General features: G+C 53.1%; 7 protein-coding genes across 7 annotated transcripts; 2 read left to right on the forward strand and 5 right to left on the reverse strand.

The window, feature by feature from the left end:
- Window positions 1-1,687: 1,687 nt before the first annotated feature.
- PtrM4_065840 (MdlB, ABC-type multidrug transport system, ATPase and permease component) lies at window positions 1,688-6,210 on the reverse strand (the record flags this gene model as incomplete). The annotated part of the gene is made up of 5 exons (XM_066105709.1): window positions 1,688-1,836; window positions 1,887-1,944; window positions 2,001-3,117; window positions 3,170-3,618; window positions 3,751-6,210. 5 exons carry the CDS (start codon window positions 6,208-6,210, stop codon window positions 1,688-1,690), a joined length of 4,233 nt encoding a protein of 1,410 aa, XP_065964336.1.
- Window positions 6,211-7,852: 1,642 nt separating this feature from the next.
- Window positions 7,853-9,461, reverse strand: PtrM4_065850 (ArgD, Ornithine-acetylornithine aminotransferase; the record flags this gene model as incomplete). Its single annotated transcript, XM_066105710.1, has 3 exons — window positions 7,853-8,812; window positions 8,865-9,226; window positions 9,278-9,461. The coding sequence occupies 3 exons, from the start codon at window positions 9,459-9,461 to the stop codon at window positions 7,853-7,855; spliced, it is 1,506 nt and encodes a 501-aa protein (XP_065964337.1).
- Window positions 9,462-9,977: 516 nt separating this feature from the next.
- On the forward strand, window positions 9,978-10,955 carry PtrM4_065860 (putative haloacid dehalogenase hydrolase protein; the record flags this gene model as incomplete). The annotated part of the gene is made up of 1 exon (XM_001933295.2): window positions 9,978-10,955. One exon carries the CDS (start codon window positions 9,978-9,980, stop codon window positions 10,953-10,955), a length of 978 nt encoding a protein of 325 aa, XP_001933330.1.
- A 108-nt stretch (window positions 10,956-11,063) lies between these two features.
- On the reverse strand, window positions 11,064-14,132 carry PtrM4_065870 (Ca2+-dependent lipid-binding protein, contains C2 domain protein; the record flags this gene model as incomplete). Its single annotated transcript, XM_001933296.2, has 3 exons — window positions 11,064-13,363; window positions 13,409-13,772; window positions 13,824-14,132. The coding sequence occupies 3 exons, from the start codon at window positions 14,130-14,132 to the stop codon at window positions 11,064-11,066; spliced, it is 2,973 nt and encodes a 990-aa protein (XP_001933331.2).
- A 167-nt stretch (window positions 14,133-14,299) lies between these two features.
- On the reverse strand, window positions 14,300-14,884 carry PtrM4_065880 (uncharacterized protein; the record flags this gene model as incomplete). Its single annotated transcript, XM_066105711.1, has 1 exon — window positions 14,300-14,884. The coding sequence occupies one exon, from the start codon at window positions 14,882-14,884 to the stop codon at window positions 14,300-14,302; it is 585 nt and encodes a 194-aa protein (XP_065964338.1).
- Window positions 14,885-15,671: 787 nt separating this feature from the next.
- Window positions 15,672-17,207, reverse strand: PtrM4_065890 (WD40 repeat protein; the record flags this gene model as incomplete). The annotated part of the gene is made up of 1 exon (XM_001933297.2): window positions 15,672-17,207. One exon carries the CDS (start codon window positions 17,205-17,207, stop codon window positions 15,672-15,674), a length of 1,536 nt encoding a protein of 511 aa, XP_001933332.2.
- Window positions 17,208-17,536: 329 nt separating this feature from the next.
- PtrM4_065900 (uncharacterized protein) lies at window positions 17,537-18,109 on the forward strand (the record flags this gene model as incomplete). The annotated part of the gene is made up of 1 exon (XM_066105712.1): window positions 17,537-18,109. One exon carries the CDS (start codon window positions 17,537-17,539, stop codon window positions 18,107-18,109), a length of 573 nt encoding a protein of 190 aa, XP_065964339.1.
- Between the last annotated feature and the right edge of the window lie 48 nt (window positions 18,110-18,157).

The raw sequence follows: 18,157 nt of genomic DNA on the forward strand, positions 1-18,157 counted from the left end.
GGGCACGGGGACAGCAGCAGAAGAATTGTGCGGCCTAGTGAAAGGAGCGTCCTGGGCAAGGTCCTGGGCAGAGCAGCAATGACGGGTGGGAGCAAGTCAGATATGAATTGAGCGCAGAGCCCGGCCCCGTGGGCGCTGGAGCTGGACGAGGTCTGTGTGATGGCACTCGCCAGGCTAACGACTTTGATCGCACCCGCTAGACCGTTCGGAGCCCTGTCCCTGCCGCCGGCAGAGTGAAAGCAAAAGCGAAAGGATGGGTCAAGTGCTTTACGTCCCTGATCTCCATCACGCATCACGCCGGCCAACGCTGCCAATAGTCCCGAGTAATATTACTGTCATTGTTACCGACATTGTTTGTTGTTTGCTCCCTGTCGTCATGTCATGCCTATCGTGTCTGTGTCTGTGTCTGCGTCTGCGTCTGCGTCTGCTGCCCCCTCACGCGCGCTGCGTATGGTGCCTCGTACGCTCTCGGCGCCGGCTCAAGGCCACTAGACTTCTCACAGCGTGCCTGGTACAGTACACCAAAGACTTGGGTCCTTCGGGCCTAGCAGCGTCCCTGGCCCAGATGTGCGCGCAGCCCAGCCGGGGGTGGGCTCATCTTGGCTGTTGAGCGGCGACGGCGACCAACGCCGTCTACGGCTAAAGCACGCATAATGCCTCTGCATCGTCTGTAGTTTGGACCCGCCAGAGCACGCGGAGCCACTGGCCGAGCGCCTTGGTCTTTGCCTGTCTGTCATGCACCAACGCGCCACTTGCTCTTCTCGGGCCTACCTAGAGCCTGCGAAGCCTTTTCGAAGGCGACTTTTCTTGCTTATCTGCACGCTTGAACTATCGCGCCTGCCCGTCGTGCGCCGCTCATGTATCGATTTCGCTTCGCCCACGGCAGTGGCAGAGGGCTGGAGACAGCTAACCATCCACCTGGGCTCTGCCTGACGATCCAGCTTGCAAATCGTCGATAGCCCTCGTCCCGACCTGATCCGGACCACATATCTTGGACGTTTAATCTTCAACCGCGACCAAACTAGTGGGCGGCGTTTGAAACCGCAAAAACCCCCCATGGCGCTGCAAAACCAAATAGCTCAAAACCGACGTCTCTTCACCACCAGCCCACCGGAAGTGAGACGCACGAGACTCGGCCCTGCCAACCCAAACTAGTCCCCAGATAGAGAGCAAACTGGCTGAGATTAGATAACGCACGAATGATGTGTTCCGCGTAGAGGCGACAAGGCCCTTCTCCTCCCGCGCACGTGCGTTCCGCCGAAACCAACATCCTGGCGTCTCACTAATGCAAACTGCAAACTCCTGCTGGCAGGCATAGCTTGTCCTACCCACCATCAATGATGCCGTCAGATGCCCGCCATTGTACAACGCTCCGGCCGTGACACATGTTGTCGCAATGTTCCGCCATCTCACTCCTCTAGCTTTCAACTCAACAGCTTTGGTATTCGCCCTCGAAACATGCATTGTTATTTACCTGTCAACACCCTCTCAGCCATGCAAGTTTTTGCTTTCCCCATGCAAATATTTACCCGTGCCGAAAATACTCCTCTTGCGCCTTTCCCAATGCCTTTTCAACGCCATGCCGTGCACATGTACCAGTCTGCGTTTGCATGCTTCCTAGCAAAGCGGCCGCATAATTAGTCTACCTGCTGAGCCGCATACCCGCATCCATCTTTGGCCGGTACGTCTAGTTTGCCCCAGCTATTTCTTCCCTCTTGATACCAGACCGGTCACACATGCCCTTGAATATGCCACCCTGATCGTACAGCTTGAGTGGCGAGTCGAGCTCCGCAATCAGTCCCGCGTCCATGACGCAAATTCGATCGTAGTTTATAACTAGCCGTGTCAGTAAAGAGCGCGCTAGTAATAGCCTTGGTTTCACTCACTCGTCTTCAACCTATGAGCAATGCAAAGCAGTGTCTTGCCCTTGAAACCTTGTACAATCTGGACACCAGAGTTAGCCAACACATCAACCAGTCGCAACCTATCATAAGTCTTACAGTCTTCTGAATCTTCGCATCCGTCTCAAAGTCCACCGAGCTAGTGGCTTCGTCGCAGACAATAATCTGGGAACCACGAACGAGGGCGCGTGCCAAGGCCATCAGCTGTCTTTGACCCAGCGAAAAGTTCAGTCCCTCTTCCTCCACTATGCTGTCAAGATGTATCCTGCTCGTGTGATCCTCCATTTCCTGTTCATTGGAGACGAGATCGGCTTGCCGTAGAGCAGACCAAAGCTCCAGATCCGAGTGCTCATGAAACGGGTCCAGGTTTGAGCGAATTGTGCCCTTGAAGAGCGTCGGATCCTGGGGAATAATGGCCAGCTTAGAGCGCAAATCGTGTAGACCAATCTTGCCAATGTCGACGCCGTCAATAACAATCGAACCACCGGAAAGTTCTTGCAGCCGGAATAGCGCCGACATGATTGACGACTTGCCTGCTCCAGTACGACCAACAACACCGATGCGCTCGCCAGCACGGACATGCATGCTCAAACCCTTGAGAACCAGAGGTAACCCGGCACGATATCGCATTTCCACTTTATCGAAGACAATTTCGCCATGCTCGGGCCAGGTTGGGCGCACCTCACCCATATGCAGCGGCGCTTCTTCTTCCAGCTGGGTTCCGTAATGGTGAATGCGTTCAGTCGAGTTCATGTTGTTCTCCACCTCTGCAAGCTGACGAACCGTAAACTGGATCATTTGTACAATGGTGAGGATGTATGAGAGGACCAAACCGGCAATGCTGGGATTAACGGAGAAACGACTCGTGACAACCAGGATACCAGTTGTAAAGACGAGCAGAATACCAACAAGATCGAGGCGAACACTTAGCCAGCGTTGATTGGCAAACGTAAGGTAATAGGCACTGTTCATGTCGTCCACAGCCGCGCGGACCGTCTTGGAGAATTGGTCTTGTAGGCCATATGCGCGGATAGTGGCCGTACCCATGACTGCTTCGCCGAAGCGTGAAAACACTGTACTGCGAAGGACTGCTTCGTGGCGCTTGACTTCGCGAGCCGATGATCGGTAGAAGGCGGCGGAGAACATGAAGAGGAGGAAGAGGGGACCAAGAGCGATCGCATAAAAGTAGTAGTACGAAATGATGAGGATAAAGACTCTATAATGCATGTTAGTTTGGATCTTGTTTGTTGGCTGATTCAGATACTTACGAGATGATCATGGCCAACGTCAAGAAGTACATGCGAATCGAGTCCGTAATGGTGTTATCCATCACATCGATATCTTTGCTGAAGCGGTTCGTAATGCGACCTAGCGGTGTCGTATCGAAAAAGGACATGGGCGCGCGCAAGACCCGGGTGATGGCTCGGTGCAGCATGACCTTTCCAGCTCGGGTTCCAAAAATGGACACTGAGAAGGAAAACAGGAACATGAAGATCGCTTGGCTGAGACCGAACGCAGCGTAAGCGCCAATGTAGGCTCCCTTTGAGTAGCCAAATTTGTCCGAAGTCCAGTACGAGAGCCACAGAGATGTGACAATGTTAGCTCCTTGGGAGAGGACAAGGAGGATGAAAATGAGTGGTCCGACCCAGATACCGCCTCCTGCTTTGATGTATTCGATCCAGACTTCCCAGCTGACACTCTTCGTTGCCCGTTCTTCCTGTTGCATAAGCGCAGCCTGCTTCTTTTGCTTTCTCTGCTTTTTTGTGCTCTTCACCTCTGCTTCCACCTCATCCTCATCCACTTCCTCCTCCTTCTCCTTTTCTTCTTCCTTGGCAGTAGAACTCATGACCTGCACAAAGTCCGCGTTGTGTGCCATGAGGTTGTCGAATGTATCCACAGCCTTGACCTGACCTTGATCGACCCAGATGATTCTATCGCAGCGACTGAGGACATGCAGTTGATGAGTGGCCAGGATACGGCACTTGTCCTTGAGCAGACCGCAGATGGCGTTGTCCATGATGTGACGACCTACATGCGCGTCAACAGCACTCAGAGGATCGTCCATGAGTACAATATCTGCATTGAAGTAGATAGCCCGAGCGATGTTCATGCGCTGTTTCTGTCCGCCTGATACCGTGATACCACGTTCACCAATCTCCGTCGCATCGTTGTGGGGCAGCATATCCAGATCCGGGCGAAGAGCACAAGCATCCACAACTTGGTCATACCATCTCTTGTTGAATTCCTTGCCGAAAATGATATTCTCCCGTACAGTTGCGTTCTGGATCCAAGCATACTGCGGACAGAATGCACGTGAGGCACCGAAAATAACCTCACCACTGGTCTTGCGCATGTCACCAGCCAAAGCCGCAAGTAGCGAACTCTTTCCAGAACCGACGCCACCAATGATGGCTACAAGTTCGTTCCGGCCAAACGTGAGGTTGAGCCCCTTGATCTCAAAAGGCTTCTCTTCTTCCACAACGGTCGTATCTGAAGGTGTCGTATCTCCACTTGATTGTGGTGGCTTCACACTTGCTCTCTTTTCCTTCTTGTCTTTCTTCGCATCCGCTTTCTTTCCAGGGGGGCCATCTTCCGGGTCTTGTGTTGGGTGACGCTCCCAAGTAAAGTCAGCGCCCTTCAACACCACAGCATCCTTGGAATCATAATCCCATTTCCCGCTCTCTTCGGCTTCTTCTGCGAGGAGAAACTCCTGAATACGATCGATGGAGGCGTTTGCGTCGATGACTTGGCCGATGACTAGCGGGAGGAAGTTAAGCGGGATACGCATCGAGTTGAACAAGGCCAGCGATGAGAAGATAGGCGCGGGGTTGAGATCAGCGTTGACCTGGGAATAGGTTATGAATGAGATCATCGAGGCGAAGATGGGCATTGACATTCCAACCGACAGCACAGCGTTTCGGATTGTAAGCAGAATCTGAATGCCGTGAATCTCCCTTTTCCTAATGGCCTGGATGCGTTCCAAAAAGCTCGTCTCCCATCCGAAGTACTTGACGAAGCGGACGCCCTGTAGAATTTCCTGTGTGAGGCTGACACGTTGATCGGTAACCTTGTTGATGACTACTCTTCGGCGGAACAGCGTCTTGACAGCGCGGCCAAGAAGGGGCATAGCAATGAGGATGAGACCGAGACCAGGCAAAGCGCTATATTTCAAGTTGACAAGAAGCAATGCAGTGGTGATCAGAATGCCGATAGGAGCTGTCCAAATCATATGGAAGAAGCCACTGGCTTGGTCGACACGATATGTATCGGTGGACATCAAATTGACAATTCGACCGTTGCCCCATCCTTCGCCGTCGCCCGCTACACCCGCAGCGGATTTCGGTGCCTTTTTCGGATCCTTCTTCTTCAACATTTTCTTGTACCATTTCACCTCTGCTTCGCTTCCTGGCTTGATATCAGCGGGCGGAGCGTCGAGTATCGCTGCTCCGCCTGCCTTGGCTCTCCCAGATAGTTTCATTGCTTTGTTGAAGATGAGAGCAATCAGAACGCCTCTAGCCTCGCCACCAATCATCATACCGCGGTACATGAAGTGGTTGGTCGCCAAACTTTGGAAGAACTGCATTGCTGTGATTCCAATTACCAGGCCGATACCCTCTCCGATATGCGGCGCAGGGCCACCGACGTTCTCAGCAACGTACGCTCTTGCAGCAAAAGTAATGAGGTAGCGCAGGACAAAAGGCGCGACGGCCTGTATGACGGATGCTGTCAGTTGGCACAGACCTCCAATGATGAACTCCCATTTGAACGTGTCGAACATGGCGCCTAATAAAGGCCTATCTGCGCCTTGCTCTCTCCGTCTTTTGAAGGCAGCCTCCAGCCTCTCGGCCAAAACATCAGCGCTTCTATCGGGGTTGACCATCCAAAGATCATTATTCTCCAGCGGCCGTTTATAGCCCACGGCCATCAACGGCTGCATCCATTGCCACGAAAGTCGACTGAAAAGCCCTGCCGTGTATTCAGGACATACAACGCGTTGCTTGGGGACGGGTGGAGGGTTCCTCTTCAGAAAATTCAGTCGTTTGTAAAATGGTTTCTTCTTCCTTATTGACCTTGTGGTGTCCGTCTCAGCGTCGCTCGTTTCCGAGTATGCGCTTGTGGATGATTGTAATCTCGCCAGACGACCTTTTGAGCCATGGCTATCACCAGTTTCGACAATCTTCTCTTGGGGTTCTGAGCGTATTGGCTCGTATTCTGTGGGATTTTCTGCTGCAGCCTGTGGATCCACTAGGCCAAACTCCTTCTCCTTCTCATTTTCGTCTAGGGATGACGTCGACGGCGACTTCGCCATGACGACTATGTTGTCGAATCCGGAAATGCAAGGGGAAGATCACAGCGAGGGGGCGGTCGATTAGGGCAGTCGCACGGGGGGTATAGAGCAGTCGCGACAGAGATGTAAAAGACTGGTGTGAAATGCAAGAACAGCAAACGCCACGAGGAATCGGTAGATGACATGTTTGCAGTGGACAGGCGAAGACTAGTCTATATTGCCCCAGGCAGTCATGAAATCAGTGCCCTCGCTCAACAGCTAGCGCATGGTTTTAAACGGAGATAAAAAGTCGCCAATAAACGGTTGCTGCAGCCGATGCATAACCTGGAGGTGGGTGGTATTGCTATTGCTATTGCTAAGCGTCAAAGGATGGACTTGTCGTTACCATCGGGGCGTTGAACGATCCGATGACCCGAACCGGTGAGTATTAACATGGCGTTGTGCTCATGTCAGCCTGTCCGCATATATGCAAAGTAGATGGGCTGCATACGCAACATGTACTTTTTGCACATGGTTTTTACTTGCTTGACGTCTTTGACACCCGCTTTGCACTCATTTTTCCTCGGATTCAAGGTCGGCAAGCCCAGCTTGACGCGCCACCAGCATCGGGCAAATGTGGGGCCATCGCTTGTCGACGAAACGACGGGAGAAAGCAACCATGGAGGGTCTGGCCCACCGACACACCGATATGTGGGCGTGTCAGTGACCAGCCTGCCGTGGACGATATTGTCTTCTGTGCAACCATGCTGTCTGTTTTCTCCTGCAGTTGCTCTCTTCCTTTGTCCCGCCCTACCGCCAAGAGCTGCACCGGTTGTAGACTCCAGATTGAGCACCGGCCCGCCTCCATACATGCATCTTCTGTACGCGGTCCAAGGTCCAAGGTCCAAGGTCAATGATGAGGCCAATCATGCCCGCAGCTGCTGGAAGCCTGGATCGCTTGTCGGAGGGTTTTGCTACCGCGCAACCGCACGGCGCCCCAGCCAACCTGTGTTCGTCTTGGATACCGCTACAGATATCGGCGTCAGGAGCCCCGACATGGCCACGAGACCCACGTCATTGACGTTTACGAATTGCTCGTGCCTGCGCAGGATACGTCAGCGAAATCGGGAGATAATAAAGTCCGAGGGTTTGTAATGCGTGCCCGAGAGAGCTGTACCAGATCACGTGCCGATTCCACTTAATTCCATTGGTGGTGAGATCTTGATAGTGTCGGGGAACGCCATGTTGTGCAGGGATCGCTGAGCAGCTGGAGCAGGACTTTGTTAGATCAATGGTTGGGCGATTATGGTATACGATGCAACAACACCACAGCCGGCGTGCTTGTATGTGCGAAGAAGGGGCAGCAATCATTTCAACACGTTTTGCGAAGTCTTTTGCCAAGATGTGCAGGGCTGCAGTTCCGAGGTCAGCACTAGTTACGCTTACGACAAGCACGTGTGTACGCTTATAGTGAGCTCGGCTCAATTGCCATGAGTGAAAGTAGTAGTAGCATGTATTGTTAGGATATGGTGTTGGACTTTGCGAGTTTTCACGGGTGTCATGTCATCAAGTTCGGTTCTGGCCTCTAGCACAAACAACGCGGATGCTTTCTACGCGTGCTTCTTCTCAAACTACGGCCACTGCGTAGTCTCTTGTGGGTATCGTAGGGCGTAAATTCATGCCTCTAGTTGTCCACGCCAATGTGGACGTTCTTCTCCAGACCGACCGCCGAGGTAAGCACCTCTTCTTCCCTTTTGCCCTTGAGATTGGGTAGCTCTTCCATAGCAGCCTTGATGATGGACAGAGCCGAATCAATCTCCTGTTCAGTGATGACAAGTGGCGGTGCCAGGCGGATGATGTTCTGGTGTGTGGGTTTCGCCTGTCCGTCAGAGTCAGCACCGGTAATGTCTCTCACATGCATAATCTTGAGGGCTCTTCCTACCAATAATCCCTTCTCTTTGCAGAGCATACATAGATCCCACGCGCTGTGTCCATTGGTCTTACTCTCGTCGATGACGATGGCGTTCAGCAAGCCTTTGCCGCGAATTGTCTTGATCATGGGGCTGTTCATGCTCTTGAGACCGTCCCGGAACTTGTTGCCCAGTGTCTCTGCACGCTCCACCATGTTTTCTTCCTGGATCAGCTCAAGAGCACGGATGGCGACAGCGGAGCCGAGCGGGTTACCACCATAGGTTGAGCCGTGGGTACCAGGCTCAATGGTGAGCATGACCTCTTTGGAGCCGAGAACACACGAGACGGGATACATGCCACCGGAGATGGCCTTGCCCAATAGAACCAAATCAGGCTTGATGCCACTCCACTCATGGCAAAGCATCTTGCCTGTGCGCGCGATGCCTGTTTGGATCTCGTCGCAGATGAGAAGGACATTGTGTTCATCACAAAGCGCCCGTACCTCCCTCAGGTAGCTGTCATCCGGTACCACGATTCCGGCCTCGCCCTGGATCGGCTCAACCAGAAAGGCAGCAGTCTTCTTTCCGTGCATCTCAAAGGCCTCGCGTACATCATCGACGTTGTTGTAGCGGATTGGCTTGCCTGTGGCAGGGCAGGCACTTCCAATGCCGGGAAGATATGGGCCATAGTTCTCGCGGGACTCGGGGTCTGTCGACATGGTGATGGCGGCGAACTATTCATAGCGTTAGCTGAAGCATCTATGGCGGGGGCCGGCTGCTGCATACAGTGCGTCCATGGAAATTCTCCTGCACAGAAAAGACGAGGGCCTCATTCTGCGGAATGCCCTTGACTTTGTAACCCCACTTGCGCGCAATCTTAACGGCCGTCTCTACCGCTTCAGCGCCTGTGTTCATGGGGAGCATCATGTCGAAGCCGAAGAGCTTGGTGGCATATTCGGCGAAGCGGGGGAAGACATCGTTGTAGAAGGCGCGACTGCTGAGTGTCAACCGCGATGCCTGCTCGGTCAGGGCCTTGACGAGCTCGGGGTGGCAGTGGCCCTGGTTGACGGCACTGTAGGCGGAGAGGAAGTCGAGATAGTGCTTGCCCTCTGGATCCCACACGCTGCATCCACTCGCTCTTGCAAATACTAGGCGGGGTTAGTACTGCGTTTACCTGCAGCAAGACGGTCATGACACACCAATGGGAAGGGGGTGATAGTTGTGGGCTGCAAAGGCTGCCTCGGTCTGGATGGCTTCTTGCGACGACGAGGCGTGGTATTTGGCGGGATCTGGGGTGCCTGTGGGGTGGAAGGAGCGGGCCGTTGGCTTCAGAGCAGTGCCGTTGCCAGCGTTTGTGTCGTTCTCGATTGTGCCTGGAGCCATCGTGGACGTGGATGTGGGGGAATGGGGAAGTGGGCAAGTTGGGGCTTTGTGAGAGAGGGGCAGAAGATGGTGGGAGAGACGAGCGTAGATATACGGAGAAGGGTGTGGCCTTGTTACTTGTTATTTTCTACCTTGGTCGACCGCTGTGCCGTCAATCGCCTCCAACTGTACTTAGGAGACAGTCGCCTGCTGCCATTCGCATCAAGATGCCTTTAGAGGAATGCGACCAACGAGACGCCTCGGTTGCGAACGGGTTATGCAAATAGCGCCGCTGCCATTGGCTCGTGACCAGGCAAGGCATCGCGAGACGCTGCGGCGAGACAGCGTTTAAGAAAAAGCATGGCGATTGTATACCCTCATAGTCTGAGAAAAGAGCGTTGGCAAGGTCTGGCCTTGGGGATACAAATGGCGCGTCTTCCCGGTAAAAGTTACCTGCGCCGTTGTTGTTTCCTGACGCGTGCGCCATTTTCCGGCTGCTGGAGCAATCACAGCATCGCAAACTCCGGCACCACCACCATGTCGTCGGCTCCAGTAGCCCAACCTGCCTGCACTAGAAAAGCTGTGAGTGAGGAGACTCTGTCGCTACCACAGGAAAGAGCAATGTCCACGACGCATGTCTTCGACAAGGCCCACCCAGTCCATTGGATCGTCGACTGGGACGGTACCATCACTCAAAAGGACACCCTGGACACTCTCGTCGGCATTGCCGCATCCACGAAACCCGCGGTTCCCACTCTGCATCACTGGCAGCGCCTCTCGAAAGCCTACATGCGTGATTACACAGCCACCCTAAAGCAGCTTGTCCCAGATGGCGCCTTGCCCAATACAGTCCAAGAAGAGAAACAGCTCTTGAAACAACTAAAGGACGTAGAAGCCCGTAGTCTCAGTCGCGTATCCTCGTCTGGTATATTCGCAGGCCTGACCAGCCACGTCATAGAAACAGGCGCACACCAGGCCATTACCTCCCGCCAGGTACAGCTACGCGAAGGTTTCTCTTCTTTCTATCAGAGCATTCAATCTCAGGCGCATCGCAGCTTCATCATCTTAAGTGTCAACTGGTCCCGCCACTTCATCCAATCCTGCCTTGGAGCTTCAGGATCTACAGTACCCTCGCATGCCATCCTTGCCAACGAACTCGATAGCCTGTGCTCTGATGAGCCTTCCACAGGCCAGATCGTACCAATTGATAATGCTGATGGAGACCTCATCATATCAAGTGGCGATAAATTTGAACGCATGCAGGCTATAAAGGGGCAAAAGATCTATATAGGTGATAGTTGGACAGATATCGAATGTCTACTTGCGGCAGACTTTGGTATTTGCATGCGTGACGATTCTATGGGGACATCACAGAAGCAACTCGCCGATGCATTGAACAGGTTGGGAATACCATGCCCGAGACTGAGAGACTGCCATGGGCTCAGCAACAGTCGTGTTGCATGGGCAACTGAATTTGCTGAGATTCAAGACTGGATAGAGAGCAAGTCAACTTAAGCCTCCATTAATTATACATAACCAAAGTAGACAGATTAATCTTAGAAGACAAATTCATAAGTTGACGCCGAACGCACACGCTATGCGACAAGAACCCTCAAGCGAAGCCTAAGCCTCCGTCTCGATCCCATCGCCGCTCCGTTCATGATGATTGAATAAGTGGCCCACCTTCTTCTTTCCGCGATCACCTACATGCTTCATCCAAGCCAATGTTCGAGGTCCTTTCCACTGCATCATGCCCCTATTTCTCCGATGCAGCTGCTTTGCAGAGGCATTGTATTCCTTGGTCTGGCTAATGGGGCCTCGACCACCATGCTCGCTCAGTTTTGAATTGCTCTTTTTATCTTTCTGAAGGAAGTCTGGTAGGAACTTGCTGGGGCCGCTATCACCATCTTCCTCCGAGTCAGAAGAAGAAGAGCTTGAGCTGTCATTGTCGGTTTCCTTGTTGCTATTGATGTCGGGTCTGTCAGAGCTCTGCGAATCGTCCCAATCATCCCACTCTTGGTCGTTACAAGTGTCGAGGACTTCCATGACTTGCGCCAGATGCTTATCTCCCTTGGCAAGCTTCTCATGGTAACCAGATAGGCCGGACCACATCGTTAACGTTACTTCAATCTCGCCCACCTTCTCGCCATAGGTGTCGAGCACGTTTTCCTCAGCACGCTTCAAGTCGCCACTCCAAATGGGGACACGCACCGTTTGCTCCTCGTTATCAGGTATGTCCTTGAGCCAAAAAACGCCGAAAGCAGGCGTGTGATCTTTCAATGTCGCATCCTGCCTAAACTCGAAGACCAGCGGGGCGCAGTACCGCGCACGAACAGGCAAGCGAATTGGTCTGTTCCTCCTCGATGTCCAGACAGTTGAACCATCTTCCGAATGAACTTTACCATTGCGTCCGCGTGAATGCAACTTCGCATGATCCAGCGAGGTCCGCACCTTAAGCCTCAGTGGCTGCAAGTCTTCTGGGAGATCGATAGCTTTCACAGAGGGTTTGATATCCACGGTACCATAGTCCCAACCGAGCATGTTCTTCGGCAATTGGATTTGGATGCTTCGGAACACCATAGACACACGGATACGTCCATAACCTATACCTCCTGCAAGTGGGAAAACGGAATTGATTTGGGTGCGCTTCTGAAAAACCTTTTCCAAGGGAAGATACACAATGCCTAGCAGTGCGTCATCCTCGTGAATGCGAGCATCGCGTACTGCGATGTGTATCTCGGTATTGCGGACGTCACGAATGAAGCGTTCGCAACCAGCATTGAAGAACGGCTTCGAGTTTTTCGGCTTGGTGCGTGTTTTGAAAACCTTCTTGTGGTTCAAGATTATCGTGCAGTACGACGAAGGAAGGTCTTCACCTTCTTCTTCTTCATCAGTGGCCTCCGCATTGGCGGAAGCTTGCTTCTTGTTCAGCGTTTCCAATTCCAAACCGGTGATCTGGTGGATCTGAATGCTCAGAATACCAGAGGGGTAATCCTCAGATGGCGGTGAAGCGATAATGAGCTGATCTTGGCGATTCTTAAAGTCCTCTCTCTTTTGTTGTTCTACCTCATCTTGATGATCCTGGCTCGCTTCTCGAAGTTTGTTTTCTGCTTCCGCGTACATCTTTTTCTTCAGTTGGTCTATCGACTTGACATCGGGGTCTTCGTCTTGCATGGCTAGCTGATCGTCCGTGATTCTGGTTTTCGTAAAGTAGCCGACACTCCAGCTCAGCTTCCCAGGCATGCCTTCTCCGGCTTTGAGGGCTCTAAACCCGTCTTCACGGTCCTGCATCTTGCCGTTCGTCTCGTCACCCTTCATCAGACCTTTGAGATCCAGCTCGACACGTCCCAGGTCGTCATCGGCTGAGACCCTATCGCTGTCCCACAGCTGTAGTCTCAGCTTTTCATCGACGTTCAATTCGTCGAAGGTAACGCAAACAAAGCAGAACTCATCCCAGGAAGGCTCCATATTGCTCTTCAAGACACGAGTAGACCAAACCGGCTTTCCAAATTTTGCCCAACCTACGCTGATATAAGGGTCAGCGGAGCCTGATCCGAAAGGCCCAATCTTGGTGTCTCCCTCTTTAAAGTCGAATGCATGCTTTATGTGAACCATAATCACACCTTGGGTTACTGTGTCCTTCTTGAAATCATCACCCATCAACATATCCTTGAGGTCCAGCGTCAAAGACTTGGGGGCGACATATTGGGCCAAGGCGGCATCCATGGACGACTGGACAAATTTGGAGATCAAAGGTACATCCATAAGATTTGGTCCTTTCTTAATCAGAGGGACACACGACAGTGTGACTTTCGGCTGGCCCATGAATGCCATGGTACAGACGGAAAAGAATGGGGGATCGGGGCACAGCTGCAGACGGAAACGCATTACACCAACGACGCCCGCGAGATCAACCCAGACAGCTGAAAAATGTTAGTTGGCGTATCAGATAGATAGGAAACACTTACGGAGCTTGACGTTGCCTGGGAGGTAGAATGCTAACAGCAGATGCGCATGTTTAGCACGTGACTTAATGCCTTTACCCGTTGATGGCCTATATGCGAATGCAACTTCCACGTTAACAAAATCGCCATCTTCGGCTTCCATTGTGTCTTGTTGGTGTTGAGCTTGACCCTCGCCATTGTCTTGGACAGTCCGGTCACCCTTCTCCTCACCAGAGGATTTGAGATTTCCGTCAGAGGCGACCGACCTAGCAGCTGCGCCGGTAGGGAGCCAGCGGACACCGAGAATTCGAAGAGCCTCACTACCTTGACCAAGGTCCTCGACAGCCACCATACGAACCATGCTCGGGAGAGAGGCTTGCATGACATCCTGCAAGTGTTAGTTTGTGCGATCGATACGCATCGTGCTTGTTTTCCTTACCTCGAGTGTGTCGGATATGCTTGTGAATAAGTCTGGATTGATCAACGGCCATACTGAAGCCAGAAGCGAGTTGAGCCACTGTGTACTCTCGGCCGTCTGGGTCTTGGCCAGCTTTTGGCCTTGATCTCGCTCTGCCCGCCACACCTCGGCGTCCCACACATTCTTGATCTTATTCTCTGACCATTGACGAATGAAGAGTATGACGCCTGCAGATACTGCTGCCATTGTGCCGAGCTCAGCAAGCTTGAGCAGCTGTCTCATCCAGCCCGTCGAGTGTCGCGTCGGCCAGAACAGCGCATTGACCAACATCAAGCCCACGGCAGCAGCACCCACGCCCACAGTCACGGCGTACAGATAGACGGTTGTAATCTCGCCTCGGGTTCTGTCAAACGAAGGAGGGGGGGAACAAGACGTCCATGCCGGCATGTGCATCCCGGGACTCTTGTGCCTCATCCTCGAGATGCTCGTCGCTCTTGTTAATTGCATCGGTGCCGGTCATTGTCCGCGGCTCTGATCCGGGGGGGAGGTGGGTTCTTCGCAGTGCTCTTCAGTTCCTGGTTGGTGTAGTCGTGGATCTTGATTGGCAGATGGGTGACGGGGTCTGTAACCTCGCGCTCCGTGCCGTCTGCTTGGAACTTCTTCATCTGCTTGCGCGCCTGTCGGGGATCTGACGACTTCAGGTAGCCCTCTGTTGTGTCCTCTACACCTTGGTCGTCATCTTGGTCTTGTGGAGTGCCCTGGTCTTTGTCGCTTGACACGGTCTTCCCAGCGTGGTCGTCGGCCAATTCATCTTCCTGCTCGACATTCTTGTTGGTGGCTACATATGGACCGTTGCCATTGTTGGCCTTCTCCACGTCCCTGCCATGCCTGAAGACATTGAAGGCGTCACCAAGGCGGTCGCGTGTGCTTGGCTCGTTGCCCGCGTCTTCTGAATAGCCGTACTCGTCTGCTCTCCTTTGCTTCTCTTCGCGGTACTTTTGGACAGTAGGTATGGGATTGTGCGCGTTGTGTGGCCGTCGGTAGTTTCTGCGCTGTGCGTCTACGTCGTCTACGCCGGACATGATGAAACGGTACGGGGTAGCGCGTCGACAAGTGCGTGGGGGTCTGGGGCAAGCGAATGTCGGATGTGTGCAATCGTCTGATGGTGCAAGTGTAAAGTCATGGATTCACTGGTCGTGGAGAAATGCATGTGTGGTAGAGCAAGGAAACAGGGAAAGAGCATGGCAGAGGCCCGGAACGCCATCCAAGGCAGCACATTGCGTCGCCGACAGGGAAGCTTCCGTTTGCATTCGCGATTGACGTGCCCCGAGACAGAGATTGGCCATAAACTGCCCATTGAGCTCCACTCGAGACCGACGCCGCATCATTCCATCACTCGTAGCCACAGCTGCGCCGCGTAGCCGTTCCACGACATGGGCACGCACCGAATCCTAGTCAGCAGATACGCAGCTACTTGACTAGCTATTCAGAGTGTCTTTAACCCACCGTAAATAATACTAAATACACCAATTGAGCTTAGTTATCGTGTGTATGGCGTGGTTCCCTAATGTCGGACCTGTGCCATGACGTCATTTTAGCTTTTTTGCGGGGTCGCCGGGCACGTGCCGTCTACCCATCTCGTCTGTCCCTCGGCTGACCTGCGGCTTCATCCCAAACTACTCGCTGGGCACCGTTCAAGCTTTAGCCTAGTATGCATGCTAGACGCCAAATATGACCAGTACATGGGGACTCGTCCATTCCACTAGAACACACCATTAGAGACTCATGGGCTGTGAATTGTCCTTGCACCGGGGGTATCATTTCACCTTGTATCGTCCTGACTTTTATCCTACTATGACATATGCTCGTTTAGTTGCTCCATATCCGTACTTGCTTGTCCGCACCGCCACTCCCCACCCTGTCACCATCCGGGCTCCAGTCCAGCGCAAACACCTGGTCCTTGTGGCCCGGTAGGTCCTCCTTTAGTTTCCCAGTCCTCATGTCCCAAACCTTCAAGGTCGTGTCCTTGCTGCAGCTCGCGAGCAATCGGCTGTCTGCAGAGAAGCATGTCATGTATACGGGACCCACATGCGCTCTCAGTGTGTTGAGAAACTTGCCGTCTCGAGCTGACCACAGCTTGACATGATTATCCCAAGCCGCAGATGCCAGGAGTGAGCCGTCTGGAGAGAAGGTGACTTGATTGATCTGTTTCTGATGGCCTGTCATCCTTGTGACTGGCTTCGTACTCGTCAAAGGAGTCCACAGTATAATGGTGCAGTCCTCCGATGCCGTTGCTAGGCGTTCTACCACTTCGCCGTTGGTTGTAGCAGCCTTTTCGAAGCGCGCTTTGGCCTTGGCGAGCTTCTCCTCGGGAGTGGATGGTACCTTGCGTGTATGGTCGTGATACGAAGTCCTCAAGACAAAGTCGGTGGAAAGAGCTAGATGATTGACCCAATGCGCGTGGCCTGACAATGTGTTGATAAGCGTACCAGTGGCCGCGTCCCAGACCTTGATGGTCTTGTCGTGCGAGGACGTATATATGCGTCCCGTACCACCCCACTTCACGCATGTCACAGAGCCCTTGTGGCCGGAAAGGGCGTAGTCAATCCTGCCGCCGATTGCATCCCACACCCTGACTGTGCCATCCTTGGAAGAAGAGGCCACTCGCGGTCGTCCCGCCTCTTGTAGATGGTAAGGTTCCCAGGAAAGCGAGGTGATGAATTGGGTATGGCCTTTCAGGGCACCGCCAATCTGCTTGCCCGTGTTTGGATCCCATATCCTCACTTCGTTGTCGTACCCTCCGGAGGCTAGCAGAGAACCGTCTGGCGAGTAGCTGACGGCCAAGACCCACCTCGAATGCCCTTTCAACGTGTGCACTGGCGTGCCCGTATCGCAGTCCCAGATTCTTACTGTCTTGTCTCCACTCCCACTCGCCATTCGGCTGGAGCTGACAGGAGAGAAGTTTACTGCCAGGATGTTGTCGCCGTGGCCAGAGACTGCTGCCGCGCACCGTGAAACAGCCTTTACGCGGAAGACAGCCTGAGGTGCATACTGAAGCACTATCTCACTCTCTGCTGACGCTTTTCCCGGCTTAACCAAGGCATTGTAGAGATCGTCCTTGTCCGCAAGCGCTTCGGTAGCACCGTCGGGGAAGAAGCGGTACGGTATTTGATCGTCGGCCTGGTCTTTGAGATTGTTGAGAAGAAGCTCGAGATTCTTAGTTGACGCTTGTGACAGCGGAACGGTGAGTACTGGCAGATCGCCACTTTCGCCCGTGGCTTGGTCGACGAAGCGCACTCGTACAGTGCCGTCGGGTATTGTCGTGTCAATGTCTTGTTGCTGACGCGCAATTTCTGCCTGCTCCCGCTTCTGGCGCTTTGATGGTGGTGGATACTGAGTCGCCATGCTGCAAATATCTCCGAAACAAACTTTGGAGGTGAGATAGAGCAAGTCTTCGATCCACAGGCTGCTTTCTATCGCTTGAGCCTGCGCGACTCTGAGTGACAAAGTAGAAAATAATTTTGGTCTTATCGATAAGGCAACGCGCTAAGCATCCCCACCCTGGATAGACCCCTCTCCGAGGGCCGACGCGTCTCCCGTCGCTCTTTCCTCTCAGGGTTCTTTCACGTCTCGCGTCAAGAGTCTTTTCTCTCTCAGTTTTTTTTTGCAACTGAGCGAGCAACATACGCAAATCATTAACAAGCACTAACTCCGGCCTTCCCTGACCAACCCTCATGTCTCAGCGATCCCAGCCTGCGTCCGCATCGTACGACTACTACGGCTATAGTAATACACAGACATCCCGTCCAGGAACTCGCAGAAACACTGCGAGACCATCGACTGCACGGCCAAGGACTGGCGCTTCTACAATCGCAAGGGTCGATGCTCAACACGTCGTCTGTGCCATTGCCGAATCTCGTGGCATCTCCCCCACCGTCGGCTTGGCCTTTGTAAACCTCGATACAGCAGAAGCAGTACTCTGTCAAATCTGCGACAGCCAGACTTTCGTTCGAACAGTCCACAAACTCAAGGTCTACGGGCCTTCAGAGATCCTAATCGTGTCCACTGCAGCAAGTCCAAAGTCAAAGCTCTTCTCCATCATAGAGGAGAACATTGACGACATTGGCAGTAAGCTAACCCTGCTTGATCGGCGCTATTGGGCCGAATCGACAGGATATGACTACATTCACTCGCTAGCCTTCAGGGAAGATGTCGAAGCTATCAACATTTCTGTCATGGGTAACTACTATGCTGTCTGCTGTATTGCTGCGGTGAGCTTTCTGCTCTACTTTCAAGTGCGCTCATAACAGACATCCTAGGCGCTCAAGTACATCGATTTGGGCCTAGGTATGGTT

This window comes from Pyrenophora tritici-repentis, chromosome 2, assembly GCF_003171515.1.
Source record: "Pyrenophora tritici-repentis strain M4 chromosome 2, whole genome shotgun sequence".
In the NCBI taxonomy this organism is placed as follows: domain Eukaryota; kingdom Fungi; phylum Ascomycota; class Dothideomycetes; order Pleosporales; family Pleosporaceae; genus Pyrenophora; species Pyrenophora tritici-repentis.